This window comes from Syngnathus scovelli, chromosome 9 (genome assembly GCF_024217435.2).
Source record: "Syngnathus scovelli strain Florida chromosome 9, RoL_Ssco_1.2, whole genome shotgun sequence".
NCBI classification, from domain to species: domain Eukaryota; kingdom Metazoa; phylum Chordata; class Actinopteri; order Syngnathiformes; family Syngnathidae; genus Syngnathus; species Syngnathus scovelli.
The window spans coordinates 11,082,621-11,104,662 of record NC_090855.1 but is presented as its reverse complement, the minus strand read 5'-3'; the positions used below and the strand labels follow the sequence as shown (position 1 = coordinate 11,104,662).

Genomic DNA, 22,042 nt, shown 5'->3' with positions numbered 1-22,042 from the left:
ATTACTTCAACCAGTAAAACAAAATGAAGAAAATGACGTCACTTCTTGTTTACGAACGAGTCGTGAATTGCATTTCCCGTTCACCAACGAACGAATCTGTGAGTGAACGAATCAGTGAGTGAGTGATTCGCATTTCCAGTTCATCGCGAGAACGGATCAGTGAGGGAACGAATCCTGACTTTCCCTTTCGTGAACGAGTCAAAGGGTCAACTGCCTTCCTTCCCGTGCATCAACGGATCAGTCAGTGAACGTGTTGCGTCTCCCTCCTGGCGTGAACTATGTAAGCCAGAATGTCGATTTACGATTTGCCAAGCAAAGAAAGAACCACTCACTGAAACACCACTTCTTTTATGCGCGTTTTCTCCAAGCTAACGGCTAACTTTATTGCATGAAGGGATGCGCCGTTATGCAACAACGGGGAGATTGCTTCTCTTTGGGTAATCATGATTTTATAACACTTATAGTAGTTTTTAAACAACGTGTATGCATATATATGCCTAAATATTGTTATCCAATATATCTACTGCAATTTCATATTGGATTGTTGGTATGAAATGTACTTTTAATATTATTATTTTTAATAAACATTTATGTTAAAACTTGTCTGGTGTTTTATTCCTTGTTTTTATATTCGCCAATTAAAACATAAAAATCTGATATTCGGTTAACTGTTTTATATGACGTGTAGGTACACTACACGAGGTAAAAATAAATAAATAAAGGGTTATTTGCAGAATAGACTAACTATTTTAGTATATTACTACACCTGGGATTGAACCGATATCTCATCAAGCAGGAGCTCATTTCACTAACCAGTTGCCTATTTCGACCTACCACGTTACAGTCGTCTGCACTGTTTTGTACTAGTGATGTGCATTCCAGTTCTCAAGTGAATTGAATCTTTAGAATCGGTTCACTCAAAATTTTTGTTCAAATGATAATGAACTGGCCTGTTATTAGGTACACTTAAAAATGGCGGTGTACCTAATGGAGTGTCCAAGTGACATCACAGATCAAACAGCCAATCAGAAAGTGGGGGTGAGGGCGGGTGTGGCACTTTTCACTTAAACCAGGGGTGTCGACCTCCAGTCCTCGAGGGGCCGCGTTCCAATATGTTTTCCAAGTTACCCTCGTTAAACACACCTGCGTGGAAAGATTTTGGTCATTTTCACGTGCTGCAGGAGCTAAAACTTTTCACGCAGGTGCACTTAACGAGGGAATCACACGGACACTCCATTAGGTACACCGGGTGCGTACATCGGGGCCGCGTTCCAATATGTGGCCCCGAGGACTAGAGCTTGACACCTGTGACCTTTGACCATGATATTTCCCTAATAAAGTGGCCTGTTATTAGGTAAACTTGAAAATGGCGGTGTACCTAATGGAGTGTCTGTGTGATTCCCTCGTTAAGTGCAGCTGCATGAAAAGTTTTAGCTCCTGCAGAACGTGAAAATGACCAAAACCTTTTCACACAGGTGTGTTTAACGAGGGTAACTTGGAAAACATATTGGAACGCGGCCCCGAGGACTAGAACTTGACACCTGTGACCTTTGACCATGATATTTCCCTAATAAAGTGGCCTGTTATTAGGTACACTTGAAAATGGCGGTGTACCTAATGGAGTGTCTGTGTGATTCCCTCGTTAAGTGCACCTGCATGAAAAGTTTTAGCTCCTGCAGAACGTGAAAATGACCAAAATCTTTTCACACAGGTGTGTTTAACGAGGGTAACTTGGAAAACATATTGGAACGCGGCCCCGAGGACTAGAACTTGACACCTGTGACCTTTGACCATGATATTTCCCTAATAAAGTGGCCTGTTATTAGGTACACTTGAAAATGGCGGTGTACCTAATGGAGTGTCCGTGTGATTCCCTCGTTAAGTGCACCTGCATGAAAAGTTTTAGCTCCTGCAGAACGTGAAAATGACCAAAATCTTTTCACACAGGTGTGTTTAACGAGGGTAACTTGGAAAACATATTGGAACGCGGCCCCGAGGACTAGAGCTTGACACCTGTGACCTTTGACCATGATATTTCCCTAATAAAGTGGCCTGTTATTAGGTAAACTTGAAAATGGCGGTGTACCTAATGGAGTGTCTGTGTGATTCCCTCGTTAAGTGCAGCTGCATGAAAAGTTTTAGCTCCTGCAGAACGTGAAAATGACCAAAACCTTTTCACACAGGTGTGTTTAACGAGGGTAACTTGGAAAACATATTGGAACGCGGCCCCGAGGACTAGAACTTGACACCTGTGACCTTTGACCATGATATTTCCCTAATAAAGTGGCCTGTTATTAGGTACACTTGAAAATGGCGGTGTACCTAATGGAGTGTCTGTGTGATTCCCTCGTTAAGTGCACCTGCATGAAAAGTTTTAGCTCCTGCAGAACGTGAAAATGACCAAAATCTTTTCACACAGGTGTGTTTAACGAGGGTAACTTGGAAAACATATTGGAACGCGGCCCCGAGGACTAGAACTTGACACCTGTGACCTTTGACCATGATATTTCCCTAATAAAGTGGCCTGTTATTAGGTACACTTGAAAATGGCGGTGTACCTAATGGAGTGTCCGTGTGATTCCCTCGTTAAGTGCACCTGCATGAAAAGTTTTAGCTCCTGCAGAACGTGAAAATGACCAAAATCTTTTCACACAGGTGTGTTTAACGAGGGTAACTTGGAAAACATATTGGAACGCGGCCCCGAGGACTAGAGCTTGACACCTGTGACCTTTGACCATGATATTTCCCTAATAAAGTGGCCTGTTATTAGGTAAACTTGAAAATGGCGGTGTACCTAATGGAGTGTCTGTGTGATTCCCTCGTTAAGTGCAGCTGCATGAAAAGTTTTAGCTCCTGCAGAACGTGAAAATGACCAAAACCTTTTCACACAGGTGTGTTTAACGAGGGTAACTTGGAAAACATATTGGAACGCGGCCCCGAGGACTAGAACTTGACACCTGTGACCTTTGACCATGATATTTCCCTAATAAAGTGGCCTGTTATTAGGTACACTTGAAAATGGCGGTGTACCTAATGGAGTGTCTGTGTGATTCCCTCGTTAAGTGCACCTGCATGAAAAGTTTTAGCTCCTGCAGAACGTGAAAATGACCAAAATCTTTTCACACAGGTGTGTTTAACGAGGGTAACTTGGAAAACATATTGGAACGCGGCCCCGAGGACTAGAACTTGACACCTGTGACCTTTGACCATGATATTTCCCTAATAAAGTGGCCTGTTATTAGGTACACTTGAAAATGGCGGTGTACCTAATGGAGTGTCCGTGTGATTCCCTCGTTAAGTGCACCTGCATGAAAAGTTTTAGCTCCTGCAGAACGTGAAAATGACCAAAATCTTTTCACACAGGTGTGTTTAACGAGGGTAACTTGGAAAACATATTGGAACGCGGCCCCGAGGACTAGAGCTTGACACCTGTGACCTTTGACCATGATATTTCCCTAATAAAGTGGCCTGTTATTAGGTAAACTTGAAAATGGCGGTGTACCTAATGGAGTGTCTGTGTGATTCCCTCGTTAAGTGCAGCTGCATGAAAAGTTTTAGCTCCTGCAGAACGTGAAAATGACCAAAATCTTTTCACACAGGTGTGTTTAACGAGGGTAACTTGGAAAACATATTGGAACGCGGCCCCGAGGACTAGAACTTGACACCTGTGACCTTTGACCATGATATTTCCCTAATAAAGTGGCCTGTTATTAGGTACACTTGAAAATGGCGGTGTACCTAATGGAGTGTCCGTGTGATTCCCTCATTAAGTGCAGCTGCATGAAAAGTTTTAGCTCCTGCAGAACGTGAAAATGACCAAAATCTTTTCACGCAGGTGTGTTTAACGAGGGTAACTTGGAAAACATATTGGAATGCGGCCCCTCGAGGACTGGAGGTCGACACCCCTGGTTTAAGTGAAAAGTGCCACACCCGCCCTCACCCCCACTTTCTGATTGGCTGTTTGATCTGTGATGTCACTTGGACACTCCATTAGGTACACCGCCATTTTTAAGTGTACCTAATAACAGGCCAGTTCATTATCATTTGAACAAAAATTTTGAGTGAACCGATTCTAAAGATTCAATTCACTTGAGAACTGGAATGCACATCACTAGTACAAAACAGTGCAGACGACCGTAACGTGGCAGGTCGAAATAGCCAACTGGTTAGTGAAATGAGCTCCTGCTTGATGAGATATCGGTTCAATCCCAGGTGTAGTAATATACTAAAATAGTTAGTCTATTCTGCAAATAACCCTTTATTTATTTATTTATTTATTTATTTATTTTTACCTCGTGTAGTCATATAAAACAGTTAACCGAATATCAGATTTTTATGTTTTAATTGGCGAATATAAAAACAAGGAATAAAACACCAGACAAGTTTTAACATAAATGTTTATTAAAAATAATAATATTAAAAGTACATTTCATACCAACAATCCAATATGAAATTGCAGTAGATATATTGGATAACAATATTTAGGCATATATATGCATACACGTTGTTTAAAAACTACTATAAGTGTTATAAAATCATGATTACCCAAAGAGAAGCAATCTCCCCGTTGTTGCATAACGGCGCATCCCTTCATGCAATAAAGTTAGCCGTTAGCTTGGAGAAAACGCGCATAAAAGAAGTGGTGTTTCGGTGAGTGGTTCTTTCTTTGCTTGGCAAATCGTAAATCGACATTCTGGCTTACATAGTTCACGCCAGGAGGGAGACGCAACACGTTCACTGACTGATCCGTTGATGCACGGGAAGGAAGGCAGTTGACCCTTTGACTCGTTCACGAAAGGGAAAGTCAGGATTCGTTCCCTCACTGATCCGTTCTCGCGATGAACTGGAAATGCGAATCACTCACTCACTGATTCGTTCACTCACAGATTCGTTCGTTGGTGAACGGGAAATGCAATTCACGACTCGTTCGTAAACAGGAAGTGACGTCATTTTCTTCTTCGTTTTGTTTTACGGCGAGGTGGCACCAGCTTCAATGGCCATTACTGACACCTACTGGTTGAAGTCATATGAACTGAACAAAGAACGAATCACTTTAGGAAGTGATTCGTTCACTCTCGTTCACCAAACAAAATCGTTCTTTTGAACAAATTGTTCACAAAAAAACGGATTAGTGTGTGTATAGGAGGGTGGGACTTTTCCTAGAACGATTCATTTGAACGACTCTTTTGAGTGAACTCATTCTAAAGCTTCAATTCACTTAAAAGAACTGGAATGCACATCACGATTGCCAACTTTGACGTAATCTCCCATAAAGCCGTTCTGCTTGGTGACGTCATAACAACGCGACAAGTGTTGTCTGCTCCAGCATTTTTTCCCACAAAGAAAGGAAAACGAAAACTTTTTCGGATAGTATAGCACGCTTGTGTGGTTCTATTTTTAGTCTTCTGGAAGTTCGAGGTAAATCAATTTACCTTTGAGAGGGTTTAATATCGTTAGCTGGCTACGTCTAACCTACGTTTGCTGGAAGCTATCGTAACGTAAACGCTATATACTTGCTTCTTTGCACGTAGTTTGTTATTTTTAATGCTATCCATTGTTATTATCAGAGTATATTAATCCAAGAGTCTATAGCTTGTTGTTGCTGGTCGTAAGAGGTTGATGCCCTACCATTTAGTTGACAAATGTTAGGGAGTCTGACTGACCTGCTAGTCCCACACTAAATATTCAATATTATATTGTACCATGCTGTGCATTTAGCATGTAAATGTATCACACAGTATAAGCATAATGACCAAAACAGTATGTTAAATTGTGATGTTTAGGCCAAGCTGAAATTCTCGTCAACTGTTTGCAATAGAAGACCTGGAAAAGTCACAGGAAAGACTGTTTGTATTTGGTTGTAAATATAAATGGTGACCATTTTTGCCTCTTCATACAGATGTCTCTGGCAGACGAGCTTCTGGCAGACTTGGAGGAGGCAGGCGACGAAGGTGAGGATGGCCTGTATGCAGAAGGAGAGGAAGGCGACAGCGACGGCGAAGCCTCGCAGGCGAGGAATGATGGCGGGCTGGAGGACATCCCCGAAGAGATGGAAGTGGACTACAGTAAAGCGGACAGTGTCGCAGCCATTGCTAAACTCCGTAACAGCAAACAGGTACATCTCATGATTGGGAGGTTGCATTGCAATGCCTGTTGTTGTGGTCATTTCCTAAAGAAGCTGCTGTGTTAAAAGTTTTCAGATATCATGGAGAAGATATCAGTATATGTCGGAAAGCAGCGCAAGATTTCAGAGGGTGAGCTAAAATCCAAGTATTTTGTAGTGAACCACTGCAATGTTACAGATTTTTTTCATGAACAATTTTCATTAGTTCTTATAATTCTGTGTACATTACACGCCAGTCCAAACTTGAACTTGCATGTAATATTATGTTGTGCACAATCATGCCTGGCAGCTCTAATTGATGTAGATGCAGCGGAAAAGGTCCCAAACTAATGTAAACTACAGTAAATAGCTGTTTCTTTCCCTCTCAACAGTATCAGGCCCCGTGGAGGCTGACCCAGAATACAGACTCATTGTGGCGGCCAATAACCTGACAGTAGAGATCGATAACGAGCTCAGTGAGTGTGACTTCTCCGTTCCTCATTTCTTGGTGTGAAATCAACTTGTCATTTCCCTTCCAGGTATCATTCACAAGTTTACACGTGACAAATACTCAAAGAGGTTCCCTGAGCTGGAGTCTCTGGTGCCCGATTCTTTGGATTACATCCGCACGGTCAAGGTGAGAAATTTTTCCTTTTTTTTTTTTTTTGGGTTGTGTGAGCTGTAAAAATTGAGTTTAAGAAATAATTTGACTCCACACGAATAAAAAATGTGAATGGCAAAGCTACGGCCGAATCTGTTTGACTCAACGTTTGTGCTCAGGAGCTGGGCAACAACCTGGAGAAATGCAAGAACAACGAGACTTTACAGCAGATCCTCACCAATGCGACCATCATGGTCGTGAGTGTCACAGCCTCCACCACGCAGGGGTGAGGCCCGACCTTAGCGTCACTCAGCAAATTCAAATCAACATGTAGCAGAATGCTAACTGTTGCACTGGTGTGTTTTTAGGTCTCTGCTGAACGATGTGGAGCTGAATCAGCTGGAGGAGTCGTGCGACATGGCCCTGGAGCTCAACCAGTCCAAGCACAGGATCTACGAGTATGTGGAGTCCAGGATGTCATTCATCGCTCCCAATCTCTCCATCATCGTCGGAGCGTCTACAGCCGCCAAGATCATGGGTGATCCACCCCGCCCTGTCCCGTAGCCACGTTTTCTTGTGTCCTCTCCACTGTGCTCATTATCCTCGCCGCCGGGCTAGGTATCGCCGGGGGCCTGACCAACCTGTCCAAGATGCCCGCCTGCAACCTGATGCTGCTGGGAGCGCAGAGGCGGACGCTGTCAGGCTTCAGCAGCACCTCCCTGCTGCCCCACACTGGCTTCATCTACCACTGCGACGTGGTGCAGACGCTACCCCCCGTAAGTCAGCCGTGCGCTTTTTCTTCTTTTTTTGTAACCCGAGTCAAAACGAAACGAAGCTCCACAAATCACTTCCATATAGTTCCTTGATGCTAAAATTCCACTAAATGGTGCCAAAGCAACACAGCGACCTTTTTTTTTTTTTTTTTAAGGACCTGAGGAGGAAGGCGGCCCGTTTGGTGTCTGCCAAATGCACGTTGGCTGCAAGAGTGGACAGTTTTCACGAGAGCTCTGACGGCAAGGTGGGCAAGCCTGGTCATGACGAGTCAACGTCTATTATCGGGTCTCACTCAGCACTCTACGACGTTTGCGCAGGTCGGTTACGACCTGAAAGAAGAAATCGAGAGGAAGTTCGACAAGTGGCAGGAGCCGCCGCCCGTCAAGCAGGTCAAACCGCTGCCCGCTCCTCTGGACGGCCAAAGGAAGAAAAGAGGAGGGAGGCGGTAGGCAATACATAAATGTCATTTTTGAAACTGCATGATGTTGCCGATGGCCACCGTGACCTTTTGGAGCTTCTGCATGTGTTTGAAGGTATCGAAAGATGAAGGAGCGTCTGGGCCTGACTGAGATCAGGAAACATGCCAACAGGATGACCTTTGCTGAGGTACGCTAATGCTAGCACACTAGGCCACCAGACTCAACTATCCAGACTGTGAAACACCTGCTTTTTATGTGCTCGCAGATCGAGGACGACGCCTACCAGGAGGACCTGGGCTTCAGTCTGGGTCAGCTGGGCAAGAGCGGCAGCGGTCGCGTCAGGCAGGCGCAGGTCAATGATGCCACCAAGGCCAGAATCTCCAAATCCCTCCAGGTGAGTTTTCAAAAGCTTAAAAAAAAAAAAAGAAGACCATATCAAGCAATCGTCTTTTCTGAACGTTTGCTTTGGCAACAGAGGACTTTGCAGAAGCAGAGCATGACGTACGGCGGCAAGTCCACGGTGAGAGATCGCTCGTCTGGGACCAGCTCCAGCGTGGCCTTCACTCCTCTACAGGTGAAAACATCACAAGATTTCTTTACCCTGAGCGCCACCTTTCGTCCCAGATCGTCACAATTTCGTCTTCTTGTCAGGGCCTGGAGATAGTCAACCCACAAGCTGCAGAGAAAAAGGTGGCTGAAGCCAACCAGAAGTATTTCTCCAACATGGCCGAATTCGTCAAAGTCAAGAAGGAATCCAAGAACTGAAAGCTTCACTTTTGGGTGTTGTGTTGACTTTTTTTTTTTTATTTCAATAAAACATTTAACTAGATTTATTTGACTCGACACAGCTATCATGTAATTTGTCAAAAGTATTTATTGAAATGTGTACAATCCTGCTGTAGAACCCTGTAACATCTCCCATGCAGAGCTGTGACAAGACAATAGATACACTTGCCTTCCCGAAAAAAAAAAATATTTTCCATGATTTTCCTTTTTCACAGTCAACACCTCCCCCTTAGCAATCAGCTGCTTTGACACACAACAAATATTGTCACTGTAGTAGTACACATCTGAAATGATAATCATCATGATCAACATGAGTGCTTGAAAGGGGAAATAAAATACTTGACGCAGCCCGGTGTGACCGCCCGCTTGGCTGTAGGGAGGGCCGGAACAACGGCAGCAGATGGAATTTTTTTAGGATAACTTTTTCAACACAGGATGCATGTAAACAGTTTCAGTGCACATTCACTTGAACGAGTGAAAACCGGGATTATGGCTCAATCTATGATAAAATGAATTTTTATAGAGCTGGGGTGGGCAACCGATATGGCCCCTATAGAATTTTTTTTAATTGCCATCAATTTTGACGTGTTGCCAGATGGGGATTGAATTCAGCGTTAAAAGATCAGATACAAACAGTGACTCAGTTTCCCACCCTTGCTTTATAATTCAACATTTTTAAATGGAGGCGAGGACTTGTGGACATTCACTCGCCAAGAATCAACATCCCAAATCCTCGTGTAAAGATGTACTGAACGTTGTCTGACAAACACAAAGTCCATAATAATAATAATGCAAATGATTTAACTTAAAAACAAACTTTATTGGTAAAGAGAGGGAGTCAGAGACCAGTTCAATTGCATAGCAATTTAATCCAAGTCCGATTAGGACACTATCCCTGTCACAGGGAGAGGCCCTGTGGCCGCTCTCCGTCCGCCTTTTGTCTTCTCGTTGTTTAAATGGACCACGACAATATCAATAAAACTATTGATAACCGCTCACTATGTCGAAAAGTGACCGTGACAGGGTTTTAAAACGAAGCCAATCCTACGCACCGTGACTAAAACGTCCACTGTACCTCCCTGTTCTAGACCAGAAAGTTACAGTAAATATAAGATGGGCAGTTGATTTCATCAAGAAAATGTTTTTGTCAAAAAGGCGTCCGGGATCATGTACACAGAATGTTTTTTTTTTTTTTTTTTTTTTTGAAGGAACGAAAAAACAAACGGTAAGAAACATGCATTAGAGGGAGGGTCGGGCTTTCCTAATGCCACATAGTGAGTGCGCACACAGACGGGCACAAACGCACGCCTCGCGCGGCAACCCTCTCGGCTCAGGCAGCGCGAGGAAGTTTGATCGAAGGGGATGAGGAAGAGGAGCCCATAGGGCGCTTTTTTTTCCCCCCCGTTTGGTCAAGGGCCAGGCGCTACTTAAGCGAGGGGGACTCGGCGTGAGACGCAGCCTATACATACGCCGCTCTTCGCTTAGATTTTTTTTTTTTGTGTGTTTACTTTTGTTGGTTTTTCGAGGGGAGAGCGTTTTCTACTACACATCACAATCTCTATCCACAGTTTGGAGTTCAGCCTCGGAATGTCGACAGCAGTTCATTTGTGGCTCTCGGTGTCCTCCGGGAGGGGGCGGTCACTGCAGGTCTCGGTCTTCCAGGTACCTGTACTCAAATGTGAAGCCCTCCTTCTTTCGCTGGCCCCATTTCTCATAGTCAAAGTAAATGTAAGTGCCCTGCGGGACACCAAAAGACAACATTGGTAAACTGACAGAAAACACGAGCCGGCGCAACCAATTTATCGATACCAAATTGTGGCTTTGAAAAGTTACTGTAGTCAGATTACTATACTGAGCATCAGTGTAACAAATCGAGCGAGTCCAACCTGTTCGAACTCATCAGTGATAGTCTTGGGCTCCTCGTGCCTCTGGAACCACATCATGTACTTGGTGTGAAACCTCCATGATTGCTTTTTCAGCGCCTTGGCTGACAGATACTGAGCCTTGGTGCCCTAAATAGTCAGGATTAAACACTGAGTGAATGAGGCCATACAGTAATATCAGTTGTAAGCAGTAATGCGATTTGACCTACGGAAGCCACTAAAAATTGAAAGTGATTGATGAGCCAGTCCTACTGAGGACTGATCAAACGAGACACATGCTGACCTCCAGGTAGTAGAAGATGAAAAACAGTGTTTCTGTAGACAGTCGCTGGTAGAACTCGATGGAGTCTGAGTGGTGCGGAGGCATCTGATAATGGAAGGGCAAGGTGGGGCACGGGTTCCTCATTAGGTATTGCCTACAAAGACAGGATGGAATCAGATACGGCAGATACACATGAACACAGAGAACGCCCGCTTGAGATAGGGCCGCCCTCATACCTGATCCTCTCCGAGTCTGAGGGGTGCGGCATGTGCGTCCACGCCGACTCCTGCATGGCCTGCTGGTACAGCTGGTCTTTGGGGAGGGGGGTGGGCCCCAGCGGACAGACCCCGAGCGACGGCGGGATGCTGACCTCGGATACGGATGGCTGCGGGGCGGCCGGGGTGCCGGGCGCCGTGGACGATGAGAAGATGTCTGTGGCACCCAGAAGAACTGACTAAATAACTAACACAGAGGCGGAGGAACTACACTACTTCTACTAAATGCCTACAAATTTGTGGGGGCAGATTCTGTCATATAAAGTAAAGCTCATCCACAGAAGACATTTTCAGCACGAGGCGAAAACGATACGTGGGCGTTCTGACCTCGCTCTGTTAGGTGCAGGTTGGGGATTTCTCCGTCAAGGCCTGATCCCAGGGCCGCCCGTTCCGCCATGGCCTTCAGGGAGATAAGAGGCTCGGGAGCCTGATGAGGCAACAAGGACAGGAGAGGAAGAGCAGAGAGATACCATCGTCAGTTTAGAGGCCAAAGAGCTTAAGCCAGTACCGTCCATAGGTTAAGTACAATTTGGTTAGAGGAATAGATTTGTTTGAGATTTAAAGATAAAACAAACACAAATCAGGCTGTAATGTGACCACTTCACATGTAAGATGGTGGCAAATAAATTAGCGGCTCACCTTGAGGCCCTCGGAGGCCTGCGTGTAGGAGTGGGGCCCGTTTAGGAGGCTCCCTCCACCGGGCGTGCTGTCCGAAAAGGAGGGCGACGGCGAGCTGGGCGGGAGCGTGATGGAGCTGATTAAACTGGGCCCATTGTCCAACCTGTGCAAAAAGACAGGCTGAATGTTCACCTCCAGTCTTGAGCACAACCAAGAAGGGAGACAAAAATGCGGACGTACGGCTGACTGGCGGAGGAACTGAGGGATGACGGCTGGCTGCTTTGAGACTGGCTCGGCGTGCTGAGAGCTGATTCCGTGGAGCTTTCGGCCACGACGGCACTGTAACCTGAAGCCGGGACATCACAGCAAGTCGTTTAATTCAAGGTGGTATAAAAGTTGAGATAGAAGATGATGATGAACTACAGCACATTGCGGCCGAGGGCACTTACTTGTGCTTCCATTCTGCTTGAGTCCGCTGGGCGGTCGGGCCGGGGCGGCGCTCACGCCCCCGACAATCCCGACGCTGCCGCTGTTGCTCCCCATCATACCAACCACCCCTGGGGAAGCGCTGACGGAACTGGGAGGCACCTGAGAGGTGGCTGAGGAGGCGTTCTGGCCCGACACCAGGCCCAGAATGCTGCCGCTCAGCGAGCCGTGGCCGGAGCCCAGCAGGCCGAGCGCCGTGGCTGCTCCGTTGGTGGTGACGCCGCTGGAGCCCGAGGTGGTGATGATGGAAGTGCTGCTCTCCACTGAAATGCTGGCCGGCGTGCTACCGCCGCTCAAGCCCAAGCCCCCTGATGCCGCCGCCTGCGCGTAGGGGGTGGGCGTCGACCCCGAGATGAGCCCCGCCATGGTGCTGAGCGGCGCCGAGTGGACCCCCAAGCCTAAAGCCGACATTTGGTTGGCGCCGCTGGTCCCCGTGATGCCCCCTTTGCCTAAACCCAATCCCATGCCGAGTCCCAAACTGGACACGGAAGCGGACCCGGACGAGGGCTGAGACAAGGAACTGGCGGCAGATGAAATGGCCGTGCTCGGCGTGGGCACGGAGGGGGCAGAGGACGCCGGGAGCAGCAAGTTGCTGGGCGGATTGGGGGTGCTGTTTGAGGGGGCTGAGGGTTTGGACAGTGGGGGCTGCTGCTGTTGAGATGGGTTCTGCGGCTGAGCTTGCTGCGGCTGTTGCTGCACCGGCAGATGCTGATGCTGCTGTTGCACGGCGCTGCTGAAGCTTCCTATCAAGCCGCTGCTGGTCGGAACCACTGGGATGCCTCCCACTACGCTGGCCATTGACACCAGGGAGGAGGACGAAGAGGAGCCGGACGTGGTGGAGGAGGAGAAGGAGGAGAGTAGGGAGGGCGTGCCATTCTTAACAGGTGACTGGAAGCCAAAAAAGCACCACAGAGAACATGTCAGAGAGGCGTTGCCGTGGTTACAAATCGGAGCTGTACCAAGGGCATCTCTACACGTACAAGGATATTTTCGTGTCTGAGCTTCAATCGTTTTGAAGAGGAAATTAATTCTCCATTCTTCACTGGCTTTTTGCTACGGTCATTTTAGACATGTATTTTCTTTTGCACTTTAAAAACCTGTAATATGTGGTCACAGCTTTTTAGCCTCGGATCTACAACAACAAAAAAACTTTAAAAAAAAAATATCCAGGTACGTGTGGACATGACTCAAGTGCACACGAAGGAAAAGTGCAGTGTGAACTAAAGAGGCCCAACATAAGCAGAAGGTGACACAACCAAACCAGAAGTCCCCAGCCGTGGTCCCACAGAAACAAAAAGTGCAGGGTTTTTTTTTTTTGGGAACAAACAGGAAGCCTTGAGCCAGCGTGACTTCAGGACCAAGGGTGAAGAGCGTGGCACTAAACTGTCCGTCTAGCCACACAGCACAGATGAGAGCCTCTCACCTGACTAACTTCACTGTCTGTTGAGCGGCCCCTTTTCTTATCGTCCTCTGAGTTCTCCTATAGGAGGAGATACCTTCATGTGACAATCCACTTTTGGGAAAAGGTTGAGTCAGCACACAAGCCGGTGGATTAGAACACAAACGGGGCGGCTTGGCGGGAGGGTTAGCGCAGGTGAGGGTGGGGGCGGGGTAGGGACATAGCTCGCGAGGGAGAATGTACAGCACTCAAAAACAAAACATTTCCTCATATAGTGGATTTGAACTACAGAGTACCAAGGCCGCTTCAATTTTTAAGACCTAAAAAGGCAAAATATCAACTAAGTATTTACAAGGAAAATATCATCATGTTGGACCTGCGAATTACGTGTGAAAGATATTAAAGCTCTTTGTTTTGGAAAATTACATTTTGGGAAGCAGAGAAACGCTGTTCTTAGCATGTAAGAATTTATCCCATATGGAAGGAGCAGACGGAAATCTCACTATCTCCAGCAAGGCGTTCTTCTTGTCAACTTTCGTTGGAATGCTCCACACGACTGCGGCGACTTTTGCTTTCAAACACTTGAGCTGCACGACGGCCACATCCTGTGCTGATGATGTCACGGGCCCACAAGGGCATAACAGTGAAAAGTAAATCTAGAGAAAGAAGTCAACCATGTGTTTTTTTCCCCCTGAGGGGGAAAAAAAAATGTGGCTCGTGTGTTGTTTTAATTGTATTTCTATTGGAGTGGGCCAAGGCCACTACTTGAGGAAATACATTACAAAATACCACTCACAAAAAAAAGTTCAGGATGTTCAGTTTTGGGCTGAAATTTCAGAATGACCCTAAAATGGACAAAACCTTTTAAGGTGATCTTAAATTTTAGTCCCATCCTGAAATGTCACCCTAAAGCCCGACATCCCTAAATCTTTTGCGAGTCGTGTTATCTTTAAAACGGTAGGAAGTCAACTCACCGCAGCACAAGTGGCTGGCGACGGAGGGATGGGCGACGACGAGGTGGTTGAAGTGGGAGTGCTGCTGGAGTGGAGGTACATCTCATCTTCCATAGTGCCTTGCCCCGATGGCGACGTGGCCACTAATGCTGCAGCTTCGAGAAAACGCACGGTAGCGTGAGTGGGAGCGGGTGTGCGTGGTCCTAAACAATTGAAACTGCGGGCCCGTTGTACTCACGGATGTCTTCCAGGTCCAAGTCATCGTAGAGGAATTCGTTTTCCTCAAAGTCGGGGTCTTGCGAAGAATCAATGTAATACTCCACGTCATCTTTGATCTTCTGAATGGCGTCCACCGGCACTGAGTCGTTGTCCAGCATCCGCAAGATGGTCTCCAGCATGCGGATGTGGAAGCGGTGCCTCTCGATCAAGCGCTTGAGCTCGTCGATGCGATCTTGCTTCTGAGGTAGGAAGCGGCCAAGGCTTGAAAGAAGCGATTTCACCTCGTTTCGAGGGAACAAATCGAAGCGGGTTTACCTCTTTGTCACCTTTCTTCTTTCGCGTTTGAACCGAAAGAGACTCCACCTCGCTCTCAAACTGATCGACCTGCATGTTCAGAGTGTCTATCGTGTTCTGGGAGGGCACGAGAGCAGGGGGAAAAAAAAAAAAGAACATTACAGCCTTGGCCGGGTGAAAACTTGTGTCAAATAAAGTGAGCAAGTTGCACTACCGTGAGCCATTGCCCCGTCTCCTCCTTCTCCCTCTGAGCCGGATCCACCTTCTGAGCCAGCCCCAAACCTTCTTTGGAGTAGGCCTTGGTTTTTGTTTCCCGCTCCACTACTTTGAACCGCTCCATTTGCTAACAGCAAGAGCAACAATGTCAGTCCTTCATTATCCCAACATTCGCACGGAGAATACGTGCACACGTCTGCGTACCGTCTCGATGAGCTTGCGGTTCTCGACTAGCTGCCGTTTATCTTTGATCTCGTTGGAGGCCACCCATGTTTTTATCTGATCTCTCAATCGCTGCAAAAGGGACAAGAGCAAAGATGGTGGTTGGACTTACAGCGCGTGTTTCAAGTGACACTATTGGCATTTTTTTTCACGTGTGTTGCCGCGTAATGCATTATGCATGATGGGAGTGATGATAGTTGAATCCTAATTTGATGGAAGCTGTCAGAAAGTCTCCATTCAAAATCAGGCATCCCAAAAATCTGATGCCGATATCTGTCCAAACGACGCAAATAAACCCTACTGATACACTGGAAGCAAGGCAAGTGTTAAATAAGCTAAATAAATAATGAAATCATTACTGGTTAATTAATGTCACTGGCATTGCACTACTCAAGTGAGTCTGAGGAAATCCTTCTTGCCCAAGGCTATGCATTTATTTGCAGGGGCAACACTCATGGCCTTGTATGTTCTCGATATGATACATTTGAGGGATTATTGTATATTTTGTAGCTTTGTGATACATTTGTATTCATGACTATGCCTGTATTTAAGACCACTAAAATTAAGGAAATTGCTCAGAATGATATTAATCAAATTGTAAGAGGATTCAACTATTTTCTTAGAACTGTCATTCCAACAATGTACATCTTTTAATACACGGCATATTATTGGACATAACAATCAGGCGAGCAAGCGTCGGCCCGGCTGCAGCTGTTGTGAAGGCGCTATATAAATAAAGATGGGTTGCGTTGTATCTCGCCACCATTTTGGGGTCCCGCTGCCTCTGGTATGAACCTTGCAAGGCTAGCGCCATTCCAGTTAGGTCAAGTTAGTGACATTAAGTTAATTTCAATTCATGCTCTATCATCTAGTCGTCTGTGCCAGTTGTATTTATTTTGACCCCCAAAAAAATCTCTTTTGGGGGTAGCCAATCAGTGGCTTTTGTTGACTAATGGCACAGTTAGCTGAAACCTGTTATGCTTGTCATTATAATTATTTTAAGATTGGTCATGTTAGTTTTCATAAAACCAATTATATTGTATCTGCGCCACACAATGACAACAAAGGCTTTCTAATCTATTTCATGATCAATCTCAATCTACAGGACTTTATCTCCATTCATTTCAAGTGTTTACATCTGTGTTGCTGCTTCCTAGTGTTGACACTTATGGAGTGCAATTTGGGGATTTTTTTTGCATCATGTCAGTTTAAAACAGCCAAATTGTGCCACTTGACATTAACTTGGCAACAGACCAAAAAAACAACAACACAAGAACATAAAAAAAAGTCTATTCGGACGTATCGAGCCCTGCGATGTAAACAATTTAAGACAATGTAGGCAAAAAAAAAAAAAAAAGATCAGAGAACGTGCCATACCTGTAATTTTTTAATCTCTTTCTTGAGGTCAGCTTCGTATTTTTCCTTCTGGTTTGCATTAGCTGCATTGTGAAGCTAAAACAGACAAGCAGGTAAAATTCCCAATTTCTTCTTTTTCCAAAACAGTCAGAAGAAAGACAAAAGACAGATGTTCTCACCTTTTGCCAAATGTCTTCAAACTGTTCTACACCTTCCGCTACTTTTTTCAAGCATCTGTCAATCTCACCTGTGTGTGGAGGCATATAATTAAACACATGTACCAGACTTTGATGCCTCATTCATTCCGATCCGTGACACGGTTGAGGCAGGTCGAGAAGACAAGTGCATCAGTTCGTACCAACAACAGAACGGATGCCACACAAACAAACAAACAAGTCTTTACCTTGAAGTTTTCTCTTGTCAGCCATGGCTCTGACTACGACGATGTCCACATTCCGTCTGTCACAAAGTTAGCTGTATGAGCGAAGTGTGAGTGGAGGAGGAAAATGTAACACATCTAACACTCAGAGCATCAAACAGAGCACAATTGCTCAAACCATCTTGCACGGTTGCCCCGCCACACTCGAACTGATGTAAATGAGCGCTCCGCTCTTATTAACTGCACGCATTCAAATGCACACTCCCGCACAACATCTACACGGCGGTTTCGTCGATATGCATATAAACAAAATAGCTTGTAGCAATATTATGACAGATCTGGTTGGCAGCTAGTCAGCTAACGCTAATGCTTAGCCAGCTGCTAAGCTCGGCCACCTCGCTCGAGTACAAACGGGCTCGCTTTTAAACAAGTAGCACGATGCATATCGGTGGAAGGACGTCGCATTTATGCAATAATATATGCATAGCTTAGGCATAGTGGCTCTGCGTGGTGAAATGCACAATATTTCAGAAAACGTTCACGTCGTAAACCTGCTAGCTAATTTGTCTTTCTGGCTAGCTAAGGCATAAAAATGCTAGCTAGCGGCTCGGCTAGCCATATTTAGGAAAAAGGGAAACTGGGTCGAGCCGACTATCAAGAGTCACACTTTTTTACAACGACATTTACCTATGATATGGGCTTTCGTTTGTCTTTTTTCAATAACAGCCAAAACTTATTCCAGAAAGTCTTCTTTACTTCCAAATTGTGTTTTCTTTTCGACAAGCTCGTTCTCTGGAATATAGCTGAAGTGAAGATGGACGGTTGCTAAAAGATCCCACCTCTGCATTCAGAGCCCGCCCTAAATCCAATCTACGAGCTGTGATTGGGCGAAAGTTGTGTCTGTCTAGAATAGACTTCCGCTGGGACGACGGCCAGCCATTGGTTCGGATAAGTGATGAATTATGACCGCATATCCACAAACAGCACAGAATTGTCTTTTAATTGTGTTTTTTTATGCCTAACACAAACTCAATTGTAATGTTTATCCCATAAATTTTGTTCCCATCATTTTATTGTTGTAATGTAACAACTAGGCCACACTGGTAAACCGCTGCCATTCCTGCTTAACAAAGTGGAGTGAGATTCTCCATTAGGGATAAAAGTGTTGTATATTGATATTTGTTTCGTTCTTGTTAAATTAGAAATCATTAACATGATCAGTGTCATTGCATACATTAATGTTATTAATAACATAAGGTAATGTACGCAGATTTCAGAAGTGTGCATCAAACTGGCAGCCTTTTACATTGATCAGTACCCAGGAAGTAGCTCTCAGTTTTAAAAAGGTGAGTGACTCCTGATCGACAGCATTCTGCTTTTAATGTTTGTAATCGACATTTCAAAACCCGTAAAAGATTGAATTTTTAAATATTTGATACAAAATATTGACAACAGATCAACAAATCAAATCTGCAAATAACAATGTCCAAAAATGTAATGCAAAAAGTGTTGAGAGAAAAAAAACTAATTGTTAGAATGGGATGTCATTCTACAAAACATCCAAATATGACAGTACCTGATCCTAACTTTAGTTGTCACATGGTGTGCCTCTTAATGTACATGCATTTATTTCTGTCAATGTGATAGTGAGGTTGGGCTTGGCATGTCACCAAACTGCGCGTCCGACAACACCGACATGTCGGCTTCATTCTGGGGAGAAAGGCAATTGAACCGATTATCAAAGCTACTATTCAATCAATATACACAGTGAACCACACCAACCACAATATAGTGGCAGAACACTTTTAACGAAATTTGGATGAGCCAAAAGCCTACTTGTAAATCTTTGTCCTTCTCTTGCTTGGGCGTCACGTGTCTTCTCTTTTTGGGCCCGGAAGGATGGTGAAAAGCGGGAGATGAGGCAGATCCCGAGACGCCGTTTATACGATCATCCACAGCAGCGACATCCGAAAGTGCTCCAGGCTCATCCTGGGACACATTTTTCAAGTGCAATATTATAAATCAAGATTTAGGTGATTTTTTTTAAACAAAGCATGGTGAAAATTATCATTATGTAACAGGTGACCTCCAGCAGCATGGTGAGCTGAGCATTTCTGTAGTCATCACCATGAGCGTCAAGGGTCTTCATGAGGAACCTGTAATGGAGCCAAAGTAAAAAAAAGGTAAAAGAGGGGCCCTAATGAAATTCGATGCAAATCAAACCATTTCCTACCGCCTTTCCTTCTTCAAACGTCGTGTCAGTCTTTGGACTTGGTGAAGGCGACTGAGAATTTTGTGATTCACCTGCGTGAAACGGATGGCACTTCTGATTATCCAAATGCTCGAAACAAATTTGCCTGGAGATGAACACAGACGAGACCTGTTCAATCTCTTTGCACCGTCTGTTCAGCGCCAGATATTTCCTCTTATCAAGGATTCTTCTCTCTTCGTCCTCTGGGGCAGCGCTCTCCAACAGTTCACTGCCCCCTGGTCCCAATTCCACCTGCAGGTGAAGCAATATACTATATTTATACTGTTGATTAAGAGGGCTCATCATCAGTACTCTTTGCAGAGGATAATGAATATATGACTGTGAGTACTCTTAAATTGTTTGTCTTTAATTGGACAGAAATCTTCGCAACAAATGACATGTACATTACCTCCCCAGGTCCAAGCTCCACACCACCTGGCTCCAGTTCTGCTTCCAGGATGTGACCCCCAAATAGAGGAGGGAGTGCCAAACCAGAGAAGTCCTCCATTACCTGGGATGGGAGTTGGGAGATGGGCCACCTTAAACAGCAAAGAAAAACAACTCTAATTTATTAATAACCCTCCATGGGGAAAAACAACCTAAATATTTGTTGCAGTGTAAGAATCGTCATGAATCATGCAGCACAGCTCTGTTGATGAAGTACAATATGATTGTTAGGGTTTTACAGAGTATCCTTATCGTATGATTATGTTGGAATGCAACCGGTAGTGAATAAGATAACTTGTCCCATTCTACACAAGGTCGTAAAACACCCCCTGATATGTTTTGACTAGAGCACAAGGGCTTCCTATTCAGTCTACTCTTGCCCCCACTCTTTCTCTTAATAAATATGTCCTTGCAGTTGGGAGAGTTTCAGACTTCACTCCTTCAACGTGTGAACTCTCCACCTGCAGGTGTCTAAAAGAACTTGCTTGTCTCCCGTGTGGTTCTTGCAAAATAAGTTGGAGTGAGCAAATCTCTAACAATGATGCTGTCCAATAAAATAATTCTGCCAGTGTTTCTGTTGGCGTTTTCTGACGTGTTCATTATTTGTGTACGAGATGGCAAAATTTGAATAGCTGCTGCTGAATGCCGCAGCGATTTATTATCGTTGAGGTGTTTAGATAACAGTGAATAATAAATAACTTAATTGTAAGAAAAGTATGTCCAGTACAATACTACAATCATCAGCGGTGTGTAACTCACCGAATTTAGCAGTCGATGTCCAGTCAAATTCACGACGCTCTCCTCAAAGTTGAGAAACAAACATTTCAAATAGCACATTAAAAGCACCTAGTTATTTATGAAAATGGCTATTGAATGCTTTATTAACTCACAACAGAGACGAAATGAGAATTAACAGTGGCTTCTGACTTCTCATCGACTGTTTACGTGCAGCAGTCGCGTGAGGTATACGTCACAATAATGTTACAACTACATTTCCCATGAGCCATCAGTTTGTTTCTACGTCATAAACCAAGATGGCGGGTACGTGTGTATTTTGTCTTTTTCGAAATGGCAATCGGTTGAATTAAACATTAATATTTCTAAATTCATTCATGCATTGTGTAAATAGCTTCTTTTGAAAGCCATCAGAAACGCTAATTGCAGTGTAGACTTAGAATGATTAAGTATGACCTTGAGTTTATTGCTAACGTTGGCTAACGTTAGCTTTTCAGTGGCTTTTCGGCAAAGAACCTGCAGTAAAATATACTTATTAAGAAAATACTAATCAACGTCTGTGTCTCTGTGTAGGGGTTGCAGCTTTTTTAAAGAATGCGTGGAATAAGGAGCCTGTCATCTTCGTCTCATGCACCATTGGACTAATGGGTGAGTTAACAACGAAACAGTATTGCCGTAGGGTATATTTGTTAAACTAAATACTAATTATTACGTCTTTTGTCAGGTCTTGTGCTCCCAGTAATAAGTCCACTCACAAAGTACTCAGGAATGATCAATGCGGCAGTGCCATACAACTACCCAGGTAAATTCTCTCACTATCGTCTGTGACAACCTGCTTTGATTTATTTACTAATGGCTATCATTACAGTTGTTCATATGACAATGGTACACAAGTTTACTTCTGTGGATACATTCCACACCTGACCAAATGGAAAAAACATTTTTACTCCTCCCACACATTTTAAAAACCTTTATGCAGTAATACCTGTTTTTTTGCTGTGCCTAATATCTCAAATGTTCCCTATTGCAGTTCCTGTGCGAGATGACGGAAACCTGCCAGATGTTCCTGTGCATCCGTGTGAGCAAAGGGGAGAGAGGCTGCAATGGCTCAAAAACCTTTGACTTTAACATTCTTCCTCTCTTTGCTCTCCCTCTCTGTATTTGTCAATATCCCACGATAAAAATTGTCTATTTGATGCAACGTATCTGCCTCATTGACCTTGATTTTACTGTCGTAAAAACAGGATTATTAAACATTGGGATTAGATTTAGATTTCTTTGTTTCCCTTGAGAGTTCATGGGAGTTTCAACATCAATCAGCCTGATCCCATCCGAGCACTTTGACCGAGCTTCAAGCTGATTAA

General features: G+C 44.7%; 4 protein-coding genes across 7 annotated transcripts; 2 read left to right on the top strand and 2 right to left on the bottom strand.

The window, feature by feature from the left end:
* The first annotated feature begins 5,258 nt into the window (after positions 1-5,258).
* On the top strand, positions 5,259-8,726 carry prpf31 (PRP31 pre-mRNA processing factor 31 homolog (yeast)). The gene is made up of 14 exons (XM_049731107.2): positions 5,259-5,418; positions 5,900-6,115; positions 6,194-6,254; positions 6,496-6,579; positions 6,643-6,740; positions 6,884-6,990; positions 7,073-7,242; positions 7,323-7,480; positions 7,633-7,722; positions 7,796-7,923; positions 8,012-8,084; positions 8,163-8,291; positions 8,373-8,471; positions 8,549-8,726. Exons 2-14 carry the CDS (start codon positions 5,900-5,902, stop codon positions 8,660-8,662), a joined length of 1,527 nt encoding a protein of 508 aa, XP_049587064.1. The 5' UTR covers positions 5,259-5,418; the 3' UTR covers positions 8,663-8,726.
* A 756-nt stretch (positions 8,727-9,482) lies between these two features.
* cnot3a (CCR4-NOT transcription complex, subunit 3a) lies at positions 9,483-18,100 on the bottom strand. 4 transcript variants are annotated; one of them, XM_049731101.1, is made up of 18 exons: positions 17,933-18,100; positions 17,270-17,325; positions 17,046-17,113; positions 16,888-16,962; positions 15,493-15,582; positions 15,287-15,415; positions 15,094-15,189; positions 14,798-15,017; positions 14,581-14,714; positions 13,631-13,687; positions 12,171-13,095; positions 11,962-12,067; positions 11,743-11,884; positions 11,431-11,530; positions 11,065-11,260; positions 10,850-10,982; positions 10,570-10,695; positions 9,483-10,420 (listed from the first exon to the last, which is right to left on the bottom strand). In XM_049731101.1, exons 2-18 carry the CDS (start codon positions 17,292-17,294, stop codon positions 10,322-10,324), a joined length of 2,721 nt encoding a protein of 906 aa, XP_049587058.1. In that variant the 5' UTR covers positions 17,295-17,325; positions 17,933-18,100; the 3' UTR covers positions 9,483-10,321. The 4 variants fall into 4 exon arrangements, with proteins under 4 accessions (XP_049587058.1, XP_049587059.1, XP_049587060.1 ...); XM_049731102.2 differs by having other exon boundaries at positions 14,581-14,708; XM_049731103.1 differs by lacking the exon at positions 13,631-13,687.
* A 506-nt stretch (positions 18,101-18,606) lies between these two features.
* On the bottom strand, positions 18,607-20,935 carry tfpt (TCF3 (E2A) fusion partner). The gene is made up of 8 exons (XM_049731111.1): positions 20,834-20,935; positions 20,703-20,744; positions 19,906-20,035; positions 19,626-19,748; positions 19,479-19,549; positions 19,332-19,401; positions 19,082-19,234; positions 18,607-18,955 (listed from the first exon to the last, which is right to left on the bottom strand). Exons 3-8 carry the CDS (start codon positions 20,002-20,004, stop codon positions 18,881-18,883), a joined length of 591 nt encoding a protein of 196 aa, XP_049587068.1. The 5' UTR covers positions 20,005-20,035; positions 20,703-20,744; positions 20,834-20,935; the 3' UTR covers positions 18,607-18,880.
* On the top strand, positions 20,905-21,879 carry ndufa3 (NADH:ubiquinone oxidoreductase subunit A3). The gene is made up of 4 exons (XM_049731113.2): positions 20,905-20,984; positions 21,252-21,326; positions 21,403-21,480; positions 21,709-21,879. The coding sequence occupies exons 1-4, from the start codon at positions 20,978-20,980 to the stop codon at positions 21,798-21,800; spliced, it is 252 nt and encodes an 83-aa protein (XP_049587070.1). The 5' UTR covers positions 20,905-20,977; the 3' UTR covers positions 21,801-21,879.
* Positions 21,880-22,042: the final 163 nt, after the last annotated feature.